This window comes from Quercus suber, unplaced genomic scaffold, assembly GCF_002906115.3.
Source record: "Quercus suber isolate HL8 unplaced genomic scaffold, Cork oak 2.0 scaffold_98, whole genome shotgun sequence".
In the NCBI taxonomy this organism is placed as follows: domain Eukaryota; kingdom Viridiplantae; phylum Streptophyta; class Magnoliopsida; order Fagales; family Fagaceae; genus Quercus; species Quercus suber.
The window spans coordinates 3,522-24,904 of record NW_027069563.1 but is presented as its reverse complement, the minus strand read 5'-3'; the positions used below and the strand labels follow the sequence as shown (position 1 = coordinate 24,904).

General features: G+C 38.5%; 2 protein-coding genes across 14 annotated transcripts in view; both read left to right on the top strand.

Annotated features, from left to right (window-relative positions):
* LOC112030559 (putative disease resistance protein RGA4) overlaps positions 1 to 21,383 on the top strand; it is a 56,842-nt gene that overhangs the window by 31,944 nt on the left and 3,515 nt on the right. The window lies entirely within an intron of this gene.
* Positions 16,027 to 21,305, top strand: LOC112030560 (putative disease resistance protein RGA4). 3 transcript variants are annotated; one of them, XM_065774760.1, is made up of 5 exons: positions 16,027 to 19,839; positions 19,948 to 20,012; positions 20,132 to 20,233; positions 20,344 to 20,500; positions 21,145 to 21,305. In XM_065774760.1, the coding sequence occupies exon 1, from the start codon at positions 16,245 to 16,247 to the stop codon at positions 19,668 to 19,670; it is 3,426 nt and encodes a 1,141-aa protein (XP_065630832.1). In that variant the 5' UTR covers positions 16,027 to 16,244; the 3' UTR covers positions 19,671 to 19,839; positions 19,948 to 20,012; positions 20,132 to 20,233; positions 20,344 to 20,500; positions 21,145 to 21,305. The 3 variants fall into 3 exon arrangements, with proteins under 3 accessions (XP_065630832.1, XP_065630831.1, XP_023919007.1); XM_065774759.1 differs by adding an exon at positions 20,782 to 20,821 and having other exon boundaries at positions 19,948 to 20,233; XM_024063239.2 differs by having other exon boundaries at positions 19,948 to 20,233; positions 21,145 to 21,303.

Here is a 21,383-nt window from a genome sequence, read left to right as displayed (position 1 = left end):
CCCCATGGCCCTTCGCATAATAGGGACTAGACATCCTGGGTCCTTTCCCAATAGGCGCAAGACAAATGAAATTTCTTGTGGTTACTATCGATTATTTCACCAAGTGGGTAGAAGCAGAACCTTTAGCTAATATCACACAACAAAATGTCAAGAACTTTGTATGGAAGAACATTGTGTGTAGGTTTGGCGTGCCCAGGGTGTTGGTATCCGATAACGGACAACAATTTGACAATGCACTCTTTAAAGATTTTTGCATGCACTTCGGGATTCAAAATCACTACGCCTCACCTGCCCATCCACAAGCAAATGGTCAGCCTGAAGTTGCAAACTGATTCTTGTTAAAAATAATCAAGACTCGCCTTGAGGGAGCAAAGGGAGTATGGCCAGATGAAGTACCAGGTGTTCTACGGGCATATAGGACAACAGTGAGAACTCCTACAGGGGAAACTCCTTTCAAGCTAGCCTATGGAATAGAAGCAGTCATACCTGCAGAAATGCATATGGCCAATCATAGAGTGGCAGCGTATCAAGACAAAGATAACGAGGAGCAACTCCGCTTGAACCTTGATCTAATAGACGAGGTAAGGATGGACGCTGAATAAAGGATGGCAAGGTACAAAAACCTTATGGCTAGGCAGTATGATGCAATGGTGAAGCCAAGGCAGTTTGACATAGGCGACCTCGTCCTGAAAAGGGTTTCCTTAGCAACAAAGAACCCAGCCCATGGGAAGTTGGGACCTAATTGGGAAGGCCCTTACAGAGTTGTCAACTGCAAAAGATTAGGATCCTATTACTTGGAAGCCCTGGACGGGAGGAAGTTAGAGCATCCTTGGAATGTTGAGCATCTGAAGAGATACTACCAACGAGAGGCCAATCTGGACAAGTAATTCTGGATGAGCCTGAGCTGGGGACTGCATAAAGACTTATTTATTTAATGTTTGCTTTGTTATTATATTTAAGTCATACAGAGTTGTGGTTTGATTTGTACTTATATTTCTAGAAGGCATAAAAACTCTGAAGTGTATGCCTCGTCTTAAAACAATACTTTATGTTATGTATATAATGTTGTGTGCAATATTGATTTTCATGTAGCTAAGAGCTAAAAAGCTCAAGACGAGAAAATTCTCTGGACGCAGAGATGTATCGCCAAATTTTTCCAAGGCAAATTCGTCCAAATAAAAGGACGAAGTGAAATTTATGCCATCCAAGTAAACTTGTCCAAATCAAGGGACGAGGTAAACCTGATATCCAGGCGAACCCGTCCAGGTAAAAGGACGAGGTAAAACTTACGCTGTCAAGAGGTTAACATTTGCTCGTCCATACAATGGACGAAGTAAAATATTATGCATGTCCTAAGTATGAACGAGGAAATGCATAGACAAGTGTCTTTGGAACCAAAAATATTTTGGTCCATGGACGAGTAAAAATGCAGAGTCTCAGGACGAAAATTGGCAAAATCAAAAGATGAATAATGCTGAATTACTACTTCATATGGATAAATCACATTTAGTGAAATTCCAACAAAAATGGTAAAAATATATGTAAAATGGACGACCTAAGCATCAAGTCTAGCATGTGAAAATAAAGGCTCGTCCATGCATATATTAAAGAAAGATAACATCATTCATTCAACTGTTTCAAGGGCGGACAACTAATGTCCAAACACCCTTGTAAAATTAAAATTTGTTTTGCGTAAGCTCGTCCTTAAACTATGGATGAGCCGAGTGTACTTGCATTACATAGAAGGGTCCTAAAACAATGGACCAAAAAAAAAAAAGAAAAAAAAAGAGAAGTACAAAAAATTGAAACATTTCTTCTTAAGTCTGGGGAGCATTGTCATTTGAGGCACCTTGAGAAGGAAGGGTTGTAGCATCGTCTTCAATGTTGGTGTCTTCAGAACCTGTTTGAAGGAGAGAGCTGGTAGCAGGATTGAGGTTAAGTTTAATGGAGCTGAAGTCCACTTCAGGGAAGTTTTCCATAGCATCCATCCTAAAGTCTTCAAAACCAGCTGCATAATTGGTGTCTAGAAGATCAGTGTATTGCTTGGACGCCTTAAACTCGTTCACTGCATCTTCTTTCGCCTTGGTGAGAAGGATACTCAGCTCGTCATTCTTCTTCTGCATATGATCAAGACGAGTATCTTTCTCCACCACATCAGCTCTCAGCTCCTCAACCAGGTTCTGTGCCTACTTCATCTCTTCCTTAGCTATAGCAGCTACTTCAGCCCATTTCTTCGACTCGTCCTTCACTTCTTTGATTCTCGTCTCCAGCATGATTCTCGTCCTATCCAACCCAGTAGCTTGCCTAGACGCCGCTATGAATTTGGACATGGCTTGCCAAAAACGATTACAATAATTAACAGATAGAAAGACGAAGAATCTTGAAATGACAAAGACGAGGTAAAGATATATTTACATACCTTAAAAAGATCATGAACACCAGAGTGTTCAAAATCCTTCAAAGACATGTCATAGCAAGTGTTTATGTCCTCGTCCGTGACAGCGTTCTGGAAGCGCTCCCAGGCAAGATCTTCATTCTCAATGATGTTTGAAGATGCCCTTTGGGAAGGTTGGGACGAGGTAGATACGATCGTCTTGGGCGGAGCCACATCAACTGGGGTGGACGAGTCCACGTCAAATACTTGAGTGGGTTGCTGGGATGAAGGGGGCTTAGGCTTAACAACTTGAGACGGATCATGCTTTCCTTTTTTGCCTCGACGGCTGGGGAGGCTTCCTAAATCCAAATTTTTGGATATAGTTTTCCTCTTCTCCCCAGCTGATGGACGAGTTTGAGCCTGAGTTTCAAGACAGCCCACTTCCACCAGAGTGTCTTTTCCCCTGTTTTCCTTCAACGTTGCCATTCCTGAAGCAAATTAAAAATAAAATAAAATAATGAGTGACAGATTATAGGAAGCTGAATAAAAGTTAGACAAATATCATGAAAAATGTTTACTTTTTCGCACTGTAACTTCGTGGGCAATTGCCTCGTCCGAGGGATTAGGACCAAACCCCTACTTAAAAAGGTTGCGTAGATTAACTAAAGGATGAAAATTTCTGTTGGTGTGAAGGCGGGCCCTATGGACGCGATCACGGTGAAACTTGCTCAAGGACGGACGTTTAACACCTGTGAAACAAATCATGAATTAGACGTTTGGATAAAGTATAAAAAAGAGGGAAAGAAAAGTAAAAGGGGAAGGACGTACTTTCTGGACGCAGTTTCCCTAAATCTCCAGAGTAAGGAGCAAAGGGGTCCTTTCCAACCTCTACAGGATTGCCAGACCAAAAACCGGAGACGAAAATAAATTCCGTCTTCCAATTCCTGTTAGATGAGGCTAGGGACTTGATTAATCTACAGTCCCTGCCCCTTGCTGTAAATTGATGAAAGCCAAGAGATTGGCTTATCTCAGAAGGCTTGTAGCAAAAAAGAAATTCGTCCACAGTAAGAGGACGGTCCTTCCCAAACACTTCGTTCCACAAAATTTGCATTGAGATAATGAATCTCCATGCATTTGGATTAAACTGGCAAACACCCAAACCTAACCTAACTAGTAATTCTCTAGCAAAGAAATTTAAAGGAAATCTAAGGCCTCCCAAGAAGTAGGCTTCATAGACGCCTATTCCAAAACGGGGGTTGCAGCACCATTCTCTACGGATGGCTAACCTTGGGTTAAATTCTTCTGGAATCTGATACCACGCCTTAAGGTTTGAAAGCCTTTGCTCAGATGTTTTAGAATGGACACCTACTGCACAACTATAGACGATTTCCTCTTCGTCTGTAGGGTTGGACGAAGGAACATTAGACGAGATACTAGCTTGGGAACCTGAAACTTTCCTAAGTTGCTCCTGAAGAGCTTCTACAGGAAACCCAGGGACGCCAAAGATGTACTCTTCGTCCGTAGAACCTCCTTTGCTACTGTCACTACTGCTAGAACCACTATAACTAGAGGAATCTCGATACTCGTCTATAACCCTATCTGTACTATTGCTAGACGAGGAAATAATGGTAGAGATTTTGAGGAAAAATGAAAGCCTAAAGGAAGGAAGAGAGTACCTGGCTCTAGACACGGAGAGACTTCTAAACGAGGTTCTAGACGAGGAATTTCAAGAGGAAAATCTTTGTGAATGTGAAGGGCACAGAAGAGATTCCACTATTTATAGAGAACCAAGTGGGGTACTTGAAGCGACACAGGCCAATCAAAAGAGACATGGCTTGTGCCTCAAAAGAATAAAGCGACGCAGCTAAGAACCAATAGAACTGCAACACGTGGCACATTCTGTCAAAAAAAAAAAAAAGAAAAAAAAAAGAAAAAAGAGAGGGAACAAGAAAATGAGTTATAAACCAATGTTTCCTTAGACGACCTATAGAGTGGGGGCAACTGATGGTGTCACCAAAAAATCCAACTGCTAAACTCGTCCATAGGAAAGTAGCCCGTTTGCTGTAAGCTTGTCCATCTGTCTGTCCGGATGGACGAGCTCGTCTTAGGATTGGCTCGTCCATCAAACCAACAAGACGGACGAGGGTCCTAAAGATCTTCTCTGCACTCCACTACAGACGGATGGACGAGCTCGTCTTAGGATTGGCTCGTCCATCAAACCAACAAGACGGACGAGGGTCCTAAAGATCTTCTCTGCACTCCACTCGTTTACTAGAATGCAACTGTTTCTCCTTTGAAAACGGGAAGTAATCTCCATAGTAGTTATGGGAGTTACCTCAAAATCTTCTGAAGTATGCAACGCTTGAAGAGATAACTGCCTCAAAAACACTATATAAGGGCTCTTCTTCTGAAACGCAAGAGGTAACTCAGAAAAATTGAAAACTTAGAAAATTCTTTCCCTTCCTGAGAATTAAGAATTCACTAACTTTACCATCGGAGGATTTTTGGCCGGCCTCCACCGGTCCCCTCTTACTTGTTTTCTTTCTTCAGGATTTGGCTTGTGGATCATTACGTTTGGAAATTTTAGCCTACTGATTCTTCACCATCATCAAGGCATATGCAATTGAGAAAGAATGAATATATTTTGTTGAGGTTGCACAATCAATAAAAAACTAAAATAATTGATTTTTATTAGTGATGTCAAACAAGAAAATTGTCTAGTAATTAAGTGTGCATTTGGATTAATATTTTTAAATTTAATTTTGCAACAATTTCCCTTCAATGTATAACACTTAAACTTCATTAAAAAATCATTTTCCATCTTACTGTGAAATCTAGTTTTGCCAAGATTCATAAGTAAATAAAATTCAAATATTAAAGTTGACTTCCCTATAATCTATAATTCAAATAAATTTTTATATTTTATATGTCCAATATTATTCTACTAAAGATAATTTATTATTATTTTTTTGAGAAATAAACACACACACAAAAGAAAGAAGGAAAAATGTTCAACACAAACGCACACCACAAACCTCACTCAAAAACCATGTAAAATAATTTATTAGTGTTGCCATGTAAAAGGAAAAAATAAAATTAAAAGATTCCAAACATACAAAAAAGAGTTTGAAACTATGTGGCCTCCATTGCTTAGGACTCCTTTGAATAATATTGTTCTTATAACGTTGTTTGAGTTTTTTAAAAATACGTATAGGTGAAAAAGTATTGTAAAAATACGTGTTGTATTGTTTAAACAACGAAAACTGTTGTTTAAATATTCTACCAAACACCCCCTTAGCATTACGTTCTATAATATGTCCAATATTTTTCTTAACGTATTGCCAAGTAAAAAATAATAATTATAATAAATAAATAAATAAATAAAAATCATCGGTTATGTAAACCAAAGAGCAGCAAAATAGCACCTAAATCTCGAAGTCCTAAACTATTAATTGTGGACAACAAACAACTAAACTGTCGAATATATAGGGGTTGTTTGGTAGGGTGTTTTAGGCAATACCGTTTTTAGTGTTTAAACAACATTACATATATTTTCACACACTTTTTCAACCACACATATTTTTAAAAAATACAAACAATGTTACTAGAACAACATTACCATATAGCCCATAATCACTCCAATTAAAAAAAAAAAAAAAATCAAACACAGTCATCTGATTTGGAAAAGAAACAAAACAAAATGATACTAGTAACACTTTAATGTTCATGTGGAATCATTACCGACCGACACTCATATGTTCACATCAGATCTTAAAAAAAGTCATATGTTCACATACACTCAATTATACTTCACGCGGAATCATTAAATTCATCATCAATCAGTACTCTTCTTTCCACGTGAAAGCGAAATTGAGCTATTGAGCAAAAAAAGAAAAAGAAAAAAGAAAGCGAAATTGAGCAGTGTTGCCTTTACAAAACTTTAATTTTTGTTTTATTATATTTGTGGGGATAAAAAACTAAGAATGAAACTATCAATGTGTTATGTGTAATAGCTATGAGTGTAATGGTTTCATATCAAATCAATGAAGTAACTCAAAGACGAGTTTTCTCTCTAGGTATCCATGGAAACCTAGAGGTGAAAAAAGTTTTGCCTAGTGCAAACTCTTTCTCCGGCACGGTAGAATCTTCTAAAAGACATGGATGAGATCACGAATAGATGCACTGGGTTACGACTGTCGGCAAAGGAAAGTGCTGAAGTTAAGATACAAACCCTAGAAATGGAGGCTGGACCAATCCTAGTTGGAAAGTTCTATACAAAAAGATGGGTAAACTTGGAGTCGGTAGCGAGGGTTTTGAAAATAGCACGGAAAACGAAGGAAAACTTTGAGGTGAGTGATCTGGGAGAGAATAGAGCTTTGTTCCTCTTTGAGACGAGGGATGATCTAGATAAAGTATGGCTACTAGGTCCTGGTCGTATGACAAGTATCTCCTCATTCTTCACAAGCTTCAAGCCGGGGAATTTGCTCGGAAGGTGTGCCTTGACAGGGTATCATTCTGGATTCAAATACATGGACTGCCCATAATGAGCCAGACCATGGAAATAGGAACGAGGATCTGGGAAACGCTGGGGTTAGTGGAGAAAACGGATGTGGACGACAAGGGTTTCTGTATGGGAGGGTGTCTGTGCATCCGCGTATCGGTAAAAACTACCGAACCATTATGCCGGGGCCGGAAAATACGCTTGGGAAAACATAACCGATATGGGTAGACTTCAAATATGAACGGCTTCCCATATTTTGCTATTGGTGTGGAATGATGGACCACAATGAAAAAGAATGCTTACAGTGGATAAGGAGTAAGAAGTCCCTAAGACCGGAGGAAAAACAATTTGGAGCGTGGCTGAGGGCCACATCAGAAAGAATCCAGAAGCCTTAACTGATGGAGGCGATGAGACACAGCAGGCTTAGGGAAGATGGAGACGTTGACAGGGCAGTTGGTAGGATGGTAAGCATCACAAAGGAGTGTATGCAAGGGTGGTAAGGGGCTAGTGGACTACGGGTAGGTACATCAGAGCTTACCAATTTCGACAGGGACGACATGGAGAATATGAGGAAGCTAGAGAACTATGCTGAGCATGTAAAGCCGGGTTTGGCGTTGGCAAAAGATTTCGAAAAGCAACTTGCAGAGATTGACGCAGGAATTCATGGTGAAGCTTCCGGATTGATGAAAGAAGAGGGGGCGGTGACTAAAGTGATGGAAAGTAACATGTGTCAGGACCCTATACTTATGCACGTTCCCTCAAATGGGTTAAGTAGTGCTGTGAGTAACGGTCCAGTTCAGTAGGCCCTCATGGGCTTAAATGGTGCACACGGGCCCAATAGGCCGTTGGTCAGGGACATTTTTACTGAACAGGCCCAACTCGAAAATAGTCTCATTTTTGCTTCAGTCGGCCCAGCACCTATAAAAGACACCAACTCAACAAAGACACAGGGAAGGGGCCTAAAAAACAAAAATAAAACCTTTGGCAAAAGGAAAAGAGAACATGACAGGGGTGTGTCCAAACTCTGGTATGGCAGCCATGACAGCTCGGGATGTGGATATGGAGGTTGATAAAATGGAGGTAGGAAACAAGAGAAGATGCCACACACCTTTGATAGAGGTAGAGGGAGAGAATGGGAATGGCAAGAGAGTGAAAGTGGAAGGGGAGGTGAAGGATCTTGGAAAAGTTTTGAAACAATATCTTGGATTGGTGGAGGCTGCGGAGTAGCCTCGTCGGGCATAATGAGTGCCTTAGCTTGGAACTATAAGGGGCTTGGGAACCCCCTAACAGTTAAAACACTCCAAAAATTTGTTAAGGAGGAAGATCCCACTTCTGTCTTTCTAATGGAGACTAAATTTAAGACAATGGAGATGGAAGGAATCAAAAGAAAGATTGAGAGACAACATGGCCTGGTGATGCCAAGCCAAAATCTTGGGGGTGGATAAGCTTTACTTTGGAAGAATACACTGTAGTGGAACCTCTAACTTATTCACAGAGGCATATTGATGTGATAGTTAATGAGGAGGATGGTAAGAATAGATGGAGGTTTACTGGATTTTATGGCAACCCAGAGATGTGCAAGGGGGAGGAGTTGTGGACACTGATTAGGAATCTCAGTAACAGATGTGATCTCCGTTGGATGATCATGGGTGACTTCAATGAGCTTCTTCATGCTAATGAAAAAGAGGGGGGTAATGCAAGACCCGAGGGTCAAATGAAGTTGTTTCGTGACACCATTAATAGTTGTGAACTACGTGACTTGGGCTATTGTGGGTCGGACTTCACATGGAGTCAAAGACTTGGCATAAAAAGGTGGGTCCGTGAACGCTTGGATAGAGCTTTTGTTTTGACGGATTGGATAGTAATGTTTCCTACAACTAAGCTCTTTCGTGTGGCCAATTCTATGTCCAATCACAGTATGCTGATTCTCAAGAATACAAATCCAACCGGACGGCAGAAAAAGAGGGCAAAGCTATTTAGATTTGAGTCGATGTGGTTGAGGGATGAACGGTGCTCCGTGGTGGTCTTTGATGATTGGGAAAGAGGTAGAATTTTGGGGACAGACTGGCCGCTTCTTCATTGCTTGGAGGAGTGTCGTGTTTCACTGACCGAGTGGAACAAACACTCTTTTGGCCACGTAGGCAAACAGATATTCGACTTGCAAAGGAAGCTTCAGTTGTTGGAGAATATGAAGGGTGGTGAGTCGACTTTAGAGGACATTCATGCCATGAAGAAGGAGTTGAATAGGTGGCTATATATGGAGGAGGACATGTGGCACCAACAGTCTTGAAACAGCTGGCTGAGTGCAGGTGATACAAACACCACCTTTTTCCACACAAAAGCTTCTAACCGGCTGTAAAGAAACTCCATAAATAGGGTGCTGGATTCTGATAACACTTGGCAGGAGGATGAGGAACAAATTGGCAGGACCTTTCTTGATTATTATGAACAACTGTTTACATCCTCGCGGCCAGTAGTGGAGGAGGAGCTACTTGAGGCCATTCATACAAAAGTCACTGATAGGATGAATGCTTCCTTGCTTAGAAACTTTAATGCACAGGAGGTGGAGAAGGCTCTTCAGCAGATGCCCCCCTTAAAAGCGCCCAGACCCGATGGTATGCCTCCCCTTTTTTACCAACATTTTTGGCCTACGGTTAAATCTATTGTCACTACTACTGCATTAGATTTTCTTAACTATGGCACTACTCCCCCACTCTTTAATGATACCTATATTGTACTAAACCCTAAAACCAAGAATCCGGAGAGGGTTACAGACTATAGGCCTATTAGCTTATGCAATGTGGCATATAAGCTAGCCTCTAAGGTGGTGGCAAACATAATGAAATTTGTCTTGCAAGAAATTGTTTTTGAGAATCAGAGCGCTTTTGTGGTAGAATGCCTTATCACCGATAATGTGCTTGTGGCTTATGAGATGATGACCCACATAAATAGAAAAAAGAAGGGTAAATGTGGTGAAATGGCTCTAAAGCTTGACAAAAGCAAGGCTTATGACCAAGTTGAGTGGGTTTGCTTGCAATAGATAATGAAGAGATTAGGGTTTCATGATGACTGGATTTCCATAGTGATGAGATGTGTGTCTTTGGTGACCTATGCAGTGAGAATTAATGGACATCCTTGCGGTAAGATACAACCAACCCAAGGACTGAGGCAAGAGACCCACTGTCTCCTTATCTCTTCCTCATTTGTACAGAGGGCCTTTCTGCACTCTTACATAATGTTGTCCAACAGAAGAAGCTTAAAGGGGTGGCTGCCTCAGTAAAGGGACCTAAAGTTTCACACCTTTTTTTCGCCGATGATGGTATTATTTTTGGACGGGCAACAAGGGAGGATGTAGCTGAGATTCAGCGATTGCTACAGGTCTACGAAGCCTCTTCTGGCCAACAGCTAAATAGAAACAAGACTTCACTCTTTTTTAGCCCCAACACGGATGAAGGGTAAGAGAAGATGTGAAAACCATGTTCGGAGCCCATGTGATCAAACCCCGTGAAACCTACCTCGGACTACCCTCTTTGGTTGGGAGATCTAAGTCCAATACCTTTGCTCACTTAAAACAGAGAGTGGCGAACAAGGTGTCTGGCTGGAAGGAAAAATTATTGACTAGCACTGGCAAAGAATCTTGATTAAGGCAGTCGCACAAGCGGTGCTGTCATACACCATGAGCTGTTTTCTCTTGCCAAACAATCTTTGCAATGACCTTACCGGGATGACTAGACAGTTTTGGTGGGGCCAAATAAATAAGGAGAGGAAATTAGCTTGGTTAAGCTGGGAGAAGTTGTGCATGCCAAAAGATAGAGGGGGTTTGGGCTTTTGCGACTTGAAACTCTTCAATATAGCTCTCTTAGCAAAACAGGGATGGAGGTTGCAAACAAACACCTCTTCCCTATTTAGCCGAGTCTTTAGAGCTAAATATTTTCCTTATGGTAGCTTTGTGGATGCTAACATAGGAAGAAACTTGTCCTATAGGTGGAGGAGCCTTATGGCAGCATAAGGGGTGGTGCGAAAAGGTATTAGATGGCAGGTGGGTGGTGGAGTTAACATTAGAGTGTGGTGCGATAAATGGGTGCCAAGACTGAGAACCTACATGGTGGTTTCTCTAGAAAAGCCGAGTCCACAGGTTGCTCTAGTCAAGGATCTCATAAACAGAGATGCAGTGAGTAGGACGTGGAGTCCACAGGTTGCAAGCACGCCCGTGAGGTATGGGAATCCAGCAAGCTTGCTTTGCCATTAGTTATTGACCAATCTTGGACTTTCTTGGATATTGTACAGAACTTCAAAAATTGGGAAGTAACTCAGCCTGGTTTGTTAGAGAAGGTCATATCAGTTTGCTGGGGAATATGGAAAGACTGAAATGAAAGAAGGATGGGGGGCTTGGGCAAGCCGGGAAGAGTGATCCCGAAAACCACTCTACACCTTGTGGAGGAGTACCGCGGTACAAATGATATTAGACAGGGAGATATTCCGAGTGTGGGTCCATTGACAATATGGAAGCCACCTGATCTGGAATAGTACAAAGTGAATGTAGATGGCGTAGTTTTCAAACATAGGAAAAAAGTGGGAATAGGTGTGGTGATTTGGGATGAAACGGGGGAGGTAATAGCAGCCTTAAGCAAGACAGTGAATGCATCGTTGGGGGCTGTGGAGATAGAAGCAAAAGCAATGGAGGCAGGGGTTTCTTTTGCAAGAGACGTGGGCATTAGGGAGGCAGTGTTTGAAGGTGACTCGTTGATCATTTGCAAGGCACTCCAATGAGATGGGGGTGCGCCTTCTTCCATTCAAAATGTTCTGGAAGGAACACTGAAACTAACCATAGGCCTTAGGAGTTTTTCTTTCTCTCATGTGAAAAGACAGGGAAATGTCCCTGCTCACTTATTAGCGCAATATGCTAAAGAGCTTGAGAACTATGTAGTTTGGCTAGAGGAATGTCCTGGCTTTTTAGAGCACGTGTGTGCTCATGACATATCTGTAGTTTCTTGATCTTGATTTTAATGGTATTGCTCAGTATTTCCTATAAAAAAAAAAAAAAATGAAGCAACTCAAATCTTGTTCATAGATGATAGAACAACTGACACACATCCAAAGTCACTATCCAACGATTAATCTAAACAAATATAATCTTAAAAGTTTTGTTATGGAAAGGGCATTGATTCTCAAGAAAGAAAGGTCACCCTATGCTGACTTTTCTCAATAACAACTTCATCAAAGTCCTTATCCATCAAATGTAGTAATATGCCTGTATTTGGAGCTCATCATGTAATTACTAACAAAAGGTTTTTGTAACCATGGAGTTAAATATATAAGGTAAAATACTACAATAGATATCACATTTTCAAAATGTGTTACGTGGAAATTTATTTATGGTAGGGTCATGTTGAATACATTCAATTTATGATTCAAACTATGAACAGTCTTTATTTATCTTTTTATTTAATTGTAATAATAATTTGTATCTAATTCCCATTACAGAATTTCAGAAATACCCTGTTAGGCATATGCAATTGAGAGAGAATGAATAAATTTAGTTGAGGTTGCACAATCAATAAAAAATTGAAATAACTGCTTTTTATCCGTGATGCCAAACAGAAAAAAATGTCTAGTGATTAAGTGTGCATTTTGATTAATATTTTTATTAAAAAAATTTTGTTCATCTGTTGAAATTGGCAAAAGTATAATTATACTTTGTATATTCAATATTAACAAAATATAAATAAAAGAAAAGTCCAAAATAATTATTTCTTAATACATTTTCATTTAATCATCTAATAAAATAGAACTTGATGTTAAAAAAAAAATCATTTATGATTGATTTTGCATAATTTCGCAACAATTTCACTGTACAACACTTAAACTTTGTTAAAAAATCATTTTCCAGCTTATTGTGAAATTTAATTTTGCCAAGATTCATAAGTAAAAAAAAGTTAAATATTAAAGTTAACTTTCCTATAATCTATAATTCAAATAAAGTTTTATATTTTATATGTCCAATATTATTCTACTTAATATAACTTATTAGTGTTGCCAAGTAAAAGGAAAAATTAAAATTGAAAGATTCCAAGCATACAGAGTTTGAAAATACAAAGCCTCAATTGCTTAGCATTATGTTATATAATATGTCCAATATTTTTTTAATGTATTGCCAAGTAAAAAAAAACCAGATCGGTTATGTAAACCTAAGAGCAGCAAAATAGCACCTAAATCTCGAAGTCCCAAACTATTAATTTTGAATAACAAACAACTAAACTGTCAACACATAATCACTCGAATAAAAAAAAAATAAATAATGAAATCAAACACACAAAAAAAAAAAAAAAAAAAAGATACTAGTAACACTGGTTTTTTTTTTTTTTTAATATATAATTTTTAGTTTAATTTTTTAATATAAAAAGGGGTTTACGTTTTGGTAGGGATCATTGGCCACAGGAATGGGTTGGATGATCAATTTATTTTTTGAGAAATAAATTCAAGGCGAAAATGCACTTTTGGTCCCTACATTTTGGACCGATTCTCAATTTGGTCCCTAAATTGATTTCACTCTTAGGTCAGTCCCTGATTTCAGAAAATCGTTTTTATTTTGGTCCCTGCCGTCACCCTAGTAACAGAAAATGCATACGTGACAAACGGAATGCACTGTTTGCTGACTAGATGCTGATGTGGCTAATAAAATAATAATAAAAAATCACCTCAGCATGCCATGTCATCGTCTAATTTAAAAAAAATTAATTTATCAATTTAAAAATCATTTCTTAAAACTCAGAAATCATTATCTTTTTAATTTTTTTTTAATTTTGTTTTTATTTTTCTTTAACCTCATCAACTTAAAAAAAAAATCCCTGAAAGACTAATCTCAAATTCTCTCACTCTCTTCACGCTCAATGGATAGAATCTCTCACTCTCCACTGTCCATGGCCGGAGCTCACTCGCCCTTCATCTTGAGGTAGAAGACCTTGGAGTTGCCGGTGGCGGCGGAGGGGATGAGTCTGGTGTCAAGGAGCTTGAGGATTCCGTCGCAGATGTTGGAGAGCTTCGACTCGATCTTGGATTTGTAGTCCCGGATCATGGACACGTGGTCCTCGTTGCCGCGGCTCTCCTCCTTCTGCTCGATCGAGGAGATGATGCGCCACAATGCTCACCTTGCGCCGATCTTGTTCTGGTACGCCACGGAGAGAAGGTTTCACTCCTCGACGGTGTGCTCCTCGATCTCCACCACCGCTGAGACCTTCTCCATGAACTCCACCATCTCCTCGTACCGTTGGGCTTGCTTGGAAAGCTTCGCCATGTACACGTTCTCTTCGCGAGCCGAGGGTGTCACCGCCATTGTTTTTGATTTGTGGTCTGATCTGTTCATGTGGGTTTCGGATTGCAGGATCGGTGGCTTGATGTGGCTTGATCGGTGGGTTTCTGATCTGTTCACTTGTTGCTAGGTTTGTCTCTTTTCATGTGGATTTGATGATTTTTCTGGGTTTATGGGTTTGATTTGTTGGAGGTTTCGGTGGAGGATAGGGATTTTGTATGTATTTTAAGCGTTGATTTATTAAATGTGAGTTATTTTAGTGTTTGGTTTGAAAGAAAATCTTGATTTTCTGGGGAAAATGTTGATGATTGTTCAAGGAAAATTTATGAGGTTGGTTGGGTTTGTTGTTACTGTGAGCCGAATTGGCTGGGTTTGTGTGTGATTGTTTCATAAGAAAATTTCTGGTTTTGGGTGGAAAGAAAATGTTGTGATAAAAATCTTAGGCATCGGCTTTTTAGATGTGAATTTTTTCAGTGTTTGGTGAAATTTTCTGGGAAAGATGTTGAATGCCCAGGAATTTTGTGTTCTTGAGTTCTTGTGATTTGGGTTCATGTTCTTTGAGTTCTTGTGTATTCTCGTTCAAATCTGAAACTACGTATTTTTATGTTTTTAATTTTGTTTTTATGTTTTTTTTGTATTTTTTTTTAAATTGATAAATTAATTTTTTTAAATTAGATGATGACATGGCATGCCGATGTGGTTTTTTATTATTATTTTATTAGCCACATCAGCATCTAGTAAGCAAATAGTGCATTCCGTTTGCCATGTATGCATTTTCTGTTACTGGGGTGACGGCAGAGACCAAAATAAAAACGATTTTTTGAAATCAGGGACTAACCTAAGAGTGAAATCAATTTAAGGACCAAATTGAGAATCGGTCCAAAATGTAGGAACCAAAAGTGCATTTTCGCCTAAATTCAATTTATAATTTAATTTCAATTGTCAGATTTGAGATTTGGACTAAAATGAAGCTGTTAGCTAATTCGATTCTTTTCCGCTCCAACATCTTCCTTATATATATTTCCAAAAGATTATTGATTTATTTATTTATTCCAAGAGACCAATCTATTGCTGCAGTTATGAATTTTAAGGAGAGTCTTGTCCATCGGTGCCTTATCAAAGCTTAACAATATCTCCACAATACTCATCCTTCAGCCAAACGGCCGGATTCAAAGTGAAAGGGTCTATTATTATTATTTTTATTTTTTTTTAATTTTTTAATTTATTTATTTTTTCTCTATAGAACCTTTTTCTTGTCATCTGAAACTAGCCAAAGGGGTTCATAATTGGAAGTTGACACATACAGATGATGCACCTGTCTATATTGAAAAATAGGATAATATATTATCGATGTAAGATTTACATTATAAACTAAAGAAATGTATGTTACATTTTTATGCAAAAATGTGCAATAATAATTTTCCTAAAAAATAATTATTAATGTGTTGAATCTTGATAAGATAATGTAAAATAATTATCATAAAATAATAATCACCCACATTTTAATAGAAAAACTAAAATCTACCACCAGAATCATTATGGCACATGTATATTTAATCTAAAATTTGGTATACGGCTAGTTCTCTATGTCTGTAACTAGTTACGTTTTGATATTTTCAAAACATCTTTTTCTTCCTTGTAACTATCCCATCATTAAAAATTAAAAATAAAAATTGCAATTTGTCACCAATGGCCAACTAACAGTCATTCAAAACCTTATGCTTGTAGTTTGTGAATCTAAATTATAGTCTTCTTGTGGATAAGCATTTCAAATGTTTATAAAAAGTCCTATGTTCACGTACACTCAGTTATATACTTCACGCGGAATCATTAAATTCATCATCAGTCATTCACGTACACTCAATTATGCTTCACGCGGAGTCATTAAATTCATCATCAATCAGTGCTCTTTTTCCACGTGAATGCGAAATTGAGCAGTGTTGCCTTTACAAAACTTTTATCTTCTTTCTTTGTTTCCTTTTTCTCACCACATTTCATCCTTTTTTATTTTCAGCATTCTTGTCTATCTCTCAGTGTTTTCTTTCACCCAACAAGAAGAAATGGCCGATGCAATCCTGTATGGCGTTGCACAGAAGATCATTATAAGCTTGGGCTCCTCCGCACTCCAGCATGTTGGATCTATCTGGGGTGTCAAAGATGAGCTTGAAAAAATGAAGAACACTGTTCTCACTATTCAAGCTGTTCTTCAGGATGCAGAGGAGCAGCAGGTCCAGAACCACCAAGTCAAGCACTGGCTCATGAAGCTCAGAGAAGTAGTTCTTGATGCGGATGACTTGCTGAGCGAGTTCTCCACTCATGTGTTGCGGCAAAATGTGATGGAGGGTAGTAAAATGACAGAGAAGGTACGCATTTTCTTTTCTAGTTCAAATCAACTTGCTTTTGGTTTTAAGATGGCTCGCAAAATAAAGGATATGAGGGAGAGGCTTAATGATATAGCGAAGGATAGGAACAATTTCCAGTTGGTTGAGCGTCCTTTAGGGACAGCAGTGGTGACTAGGAAGAGGGACCAGACTCACTCATTTGTACGTGAAGAAGACGTTATCGGGAGGGAGGAGGATAAGAAGGCCATCATAGGTCAATTGTTGGACTTTGATGTGGAGGAGAACGTTTCGTTCATATCCATAGTAGGAATTGGGGGGCTAGGGAAGACCACACTTGTTCAATATGTATACAATGATGAGAAGGTCAAGGCTTATTTTGAGAAGCAGATGTGGGTGTGTGTCTCTGATGACTTTGATGTGAAAACAATTGCTGAAAAGATACTTGCATCGGCAAACCATACAAGTCCTAACAACCTTGAAATGGATCAATTGCAAATTGAACTTCGCAAAAGTCTCAACCAAAAGAAGTACTTACTTGTGTTGGATGATGTGTGGAATGAGAACAAAGAAATATGGTGCAATTTGAAAACACTTTTGTTGGATGGCTTAAAGGGAAGTAAGGTGGTAATAACTACACGGACCAACTTGGTTGCAGATATTACCAGCACAATCTCACTGTATCTTTTAAAAGGCCTGTCAAATGATCAATCTTGGTTATTATTTAAGCAAATGGCATTTGAAAAAAAGCAAGAGACCATCAATCCTAACCTTGAAGCAATTGGAAGGGACATTGTAGAAAAATGTTGTGGTGTGCCTCTTGCTATAAAGACAATAGGAAGAGTATTATACTTTAAAAAAACAGAGGTTGAATGGTCAGATATTAAGAATGATGAACTCATGAATGTAACTCAAATAAAAGATGGTTTTTTGTCTGTTCTAAAATTGAGTTACGATCATCTCCCATCATATTTAAAATGTTGTTTTGCTTATTGTTCGTTGTTTTCCAAAGATTATTGGATTAGGAAGGTGGAACTGATACCATTATGGATAGCACAAGGATTTATCCAGTCACCAGAGGGGAACCAACAATTAGAGGACATTGCCAATGAATACTTAATGGAACTACACTGGAGGTCCTTTCTCCAAGTAAAACATACAAGTACCTCCACGGACGAGGATACATGGTTTGAGATGCATGATTTAGTTCATGATCTTGCATTATCTATCTCAAGGATTGAGTGTACATTAGTTGATTCTAATGCAAAAAATGTCAATGAAAAAAGTCGTCATCTATCATGCAGATTTAAGAATGATTCATTCTTTGAAGAGAATTTAAATTCATTGGTTAAAGCAAAAAAGACGCGATCATTCTTATTGACATCCTATGGATGGAATCATCATCTAGTGGAAGAATCAGCTCTCAAAACACTTATTTCTAATTTTAGATATTTGCGCGCATTAGACCTACATTGCTTAAAAATTAAGACATTACCAAATATCATAGGTAAGTTGATGCATCTAAAGTACCTTGACCTTTCCTATAATGATATTGAGATTCTCCCTAGTTCTATTACAAGATTGGTGAATCTGCACACATTGAAACTCAAATGTTGTAAGGAACTTAAGGAGTTACCAATAGACATTCAAAAATTGGTTAGCCTCAAGCATCTTGATATAGAGTCATGTTTCAATTTGACTCATATGCCCTATGGACTTGGGCAGTTGACTTCTCTTCAAACATTATCCTTATTTGTTGTTAGTAAGGACCCCATAGGTTCCTCCAAGCACTGTGGTGGACTAGCAAAATTGAACAAGCTAAATGATTTGAGAGGAAGTCTAGAGATTACAAATTTGGAATTGGTGAAAGATGCTATCTCAGAAACAAAGGCTGCAAACTTGAAGGAGAAGCAGCATCTTAGTCGCTTGTCATTAATATGGAATTCTTGGCATGATGATGTTACCAATGCTGGTGATGATGAAAATTTGTTAGATGGCCTACAACCACCCCAAAATTTAAAATATTTGTTTGTACTAAGGTACGGGGGTGTGAGATTTTCAATTTGGCTTTCTTTGCTAACAAATCTTACTAAATTACGTATATACTGTTGCCATAAATGCCAATATTTGCCACCATTGTATCAATTGCCATCTCTTCGAACGATATCTCTTTGGGAAATTCGTACTCTAGAGTACATATCAGACTTGGATATCACCAATGAAGTCTCTGCTTCATCATTGACAACATTTTTCCCATCCCTAGAGTCACTTACGCTACTTGAATGTCCTAGTCTAAAGGGATGGTGGAAGGGGGATATTGTTGATAACGGCGATGCAACAATAATGACATCCACATCATCAAGGAGTCATCAATATCACCAACACATGTCACTGCCTTCCTTTCCCCGTCTTTCTGACTTGACTATAGTTGATTGTAGTAAGTTGACTTCCATGCCGTCGTTTCCATATCTCGAAGAATCGCTTTATTTGGAAGGGGTTAGCTGGAAGGCATTGCAACAAACAATGGCGATGAAGATGAATATGGCAGGAGCTTCTTCACTTCCCTCCTCTTTCTCTCCTCTTTCCAAATTAAGGAAATTGGAATTACGGGAGATGCCAGACAAAGAGTCTCTGCCAGAAGAGTGGCTTCAAAACCTAACTTCTCTCGAGGAATTAACTATTCGGAGTTGCTTTACATCTCTGTCTCAAATTCTGAGACATCTCACCTCTCTTAAGTCGCTGGGCATTGAGGACTGCGAGGAAGTTGATCTATTTAGTGATGCGGACGATGATGGTACAAAATTTCAACATGTTAGGTGCCTTCAGTCTCTGTCGTTCAGAAGAATTTCTAAACTCGAGTCTCTTCCTGCATATCTTCAATTTGTTACTATTCTCCGAAAACTCTCGATTGTCGAATGTCCCAGCTTGATGACTTTACCGAAATGGATCGGCAACCTCACATCACTTCAAAACCTTCAAATTAGATATTGCCCTAATTTGACATCCCTTCCCGAAGGGATGCGTCGTCTCACCTCATTACAGTCCCTGAATGTCTATAAATGTCCCCACTTAGAGCAAAGATGCCAGAAGGAAATTGGAGAGGATTGGACAAAGATTGCCCACGTCCCAAAAATGAGGATTGGATAAAGTCAAAATTCAAACTTGGCAAACGAGCTGTTGCTGCGGGACTCGCTGATATTGGAGTAACATTGTATTGGAATATCATTTCAAACAAGTTAATTGGCAAGCCTAAAATTTCGCATGTCCCAAAATACTCCAACAAATTTGGGTTTAACTATTGATATGCTTCCACTAGGTATGTCCTTTCTACATTTCCTTTTTCAGCAATCATTGAACTTCTTTTTTAATATTTATCTTCTTCAATGCTGATGTTTTTGCAATTTGTATGCAATTCCATATGCAGAATTTTAGAAGCAAACTACAAAGATGAGTCAAGGGGTTGCCCAAAATTGCTTACGTTTGGAGCAGGTGCATCTGATCAAACATCAATTCTTTTCGGTATAAGTTTATTAATTAATCTCAAATCTTTATACAAACATCAATTCCAATGTTTGTCCTCTGGCTCTTTCTTCTCCTTGAATGAGAAGAAATGTTTGAGTAGACCTGAAGAGGCAATTAAAGCCTAGAAAAAGCTCGGGCCTTATAATTAGTTCTTGTTGAACGCTTTTGGCCTCTGCAATTTTCAAAATGTAAGTGTCGATTACCTCCTAATTATTTTTTCCCCTTAATTTATAATGATGGTCTTTCTAGATATTATGACTTGAAATGATGATTTACTTGGTTGGGTTGTTGATTTTAGTGCATAAAGCCATAAAGAGATTGACATGTGCGATGCTAGCCGCATAGTTCCTACATTCCAAGTGTTGTGCTGAAGATGAAACTTAATCTTGATCCAAGCAAAGGTGGAACTTGGAAGGCCTGAGTTTTGTTTCAAATATGGAGAATATCCTTAACAGGTCATTACCACATTTGTGCTTATTTTTTGATGTTTTCATGTATTGTTTACGTAATTCTTTTGTTTGAAGGTATTTATACTCACCTAAGTTATTTTACTTATTTTTTTGCGCTTATTTTACTAAGTTATTCTTTGTTTGTGATCCTTAATTTTTTAATATCAATGACTTCTTTTCTTATTTGTTTTTTCTTTCCTTTCTTTGGTTATCAGTTCTTTGCTAAAATTATAATTAATAAAAACAAAATGCTAAGCCAAATGCTTATCTTGTTTACCATATTACAGGCATGAAATAGAAAGGCTGAGCAATATCTGGCTGACTCTGGTATATCATATATGTTTCTATCCATTTTTATTTCATCCGTGTCTTATGATATACTGTAAACAATATAGTTGACTTAAAAAATGGGAGGAAATTAATTTGCTTGACTTTTTCACCTGTATGATGTTTGAATAATGGCTGACAATGTACATTTTTACTCAATGGGGATAAACGGGACAAGTTATTTAGTTTTGCACGCAACATTACAAATTTTATAATCTACATGATCTTTTTCTTTTTTTATTGAAATTCTCAAACTTATGTTTGCTATAATGATGTTAGAGGACCATAGCTTGGTGCTAACACTCCTACTTTTTTGCAAATAGCTTTATTTTTAGGCGGGCAATACTTCGGATGTTCAAACACTACCTGCTGGAGCATCATGTCTTTTGTTCATATCAGAATATTGCTAAGGTAATTAGTTATTTAATTTTTTTCTCACTATAGTTGTTTTGCTAGTTAAACAGGTTGGCTGTTTAAAGTCTTAAAATTGAATGCCTCATAAAAGCAAAATAAAATAACAATAGCTTTAAGTTGGGGGGGGGGGGGGGGGGAAGGGGGATAA

What these genes read in the sequence shown, in the direction of transcription:
- LOC112030560 (XM_065774760.1), top strand. Translation starts at nt 16,245, where the DNA reads ATGGCCGATGCAATCCTGTATGGCGTTGCACAGAAGATCATTATAAGC.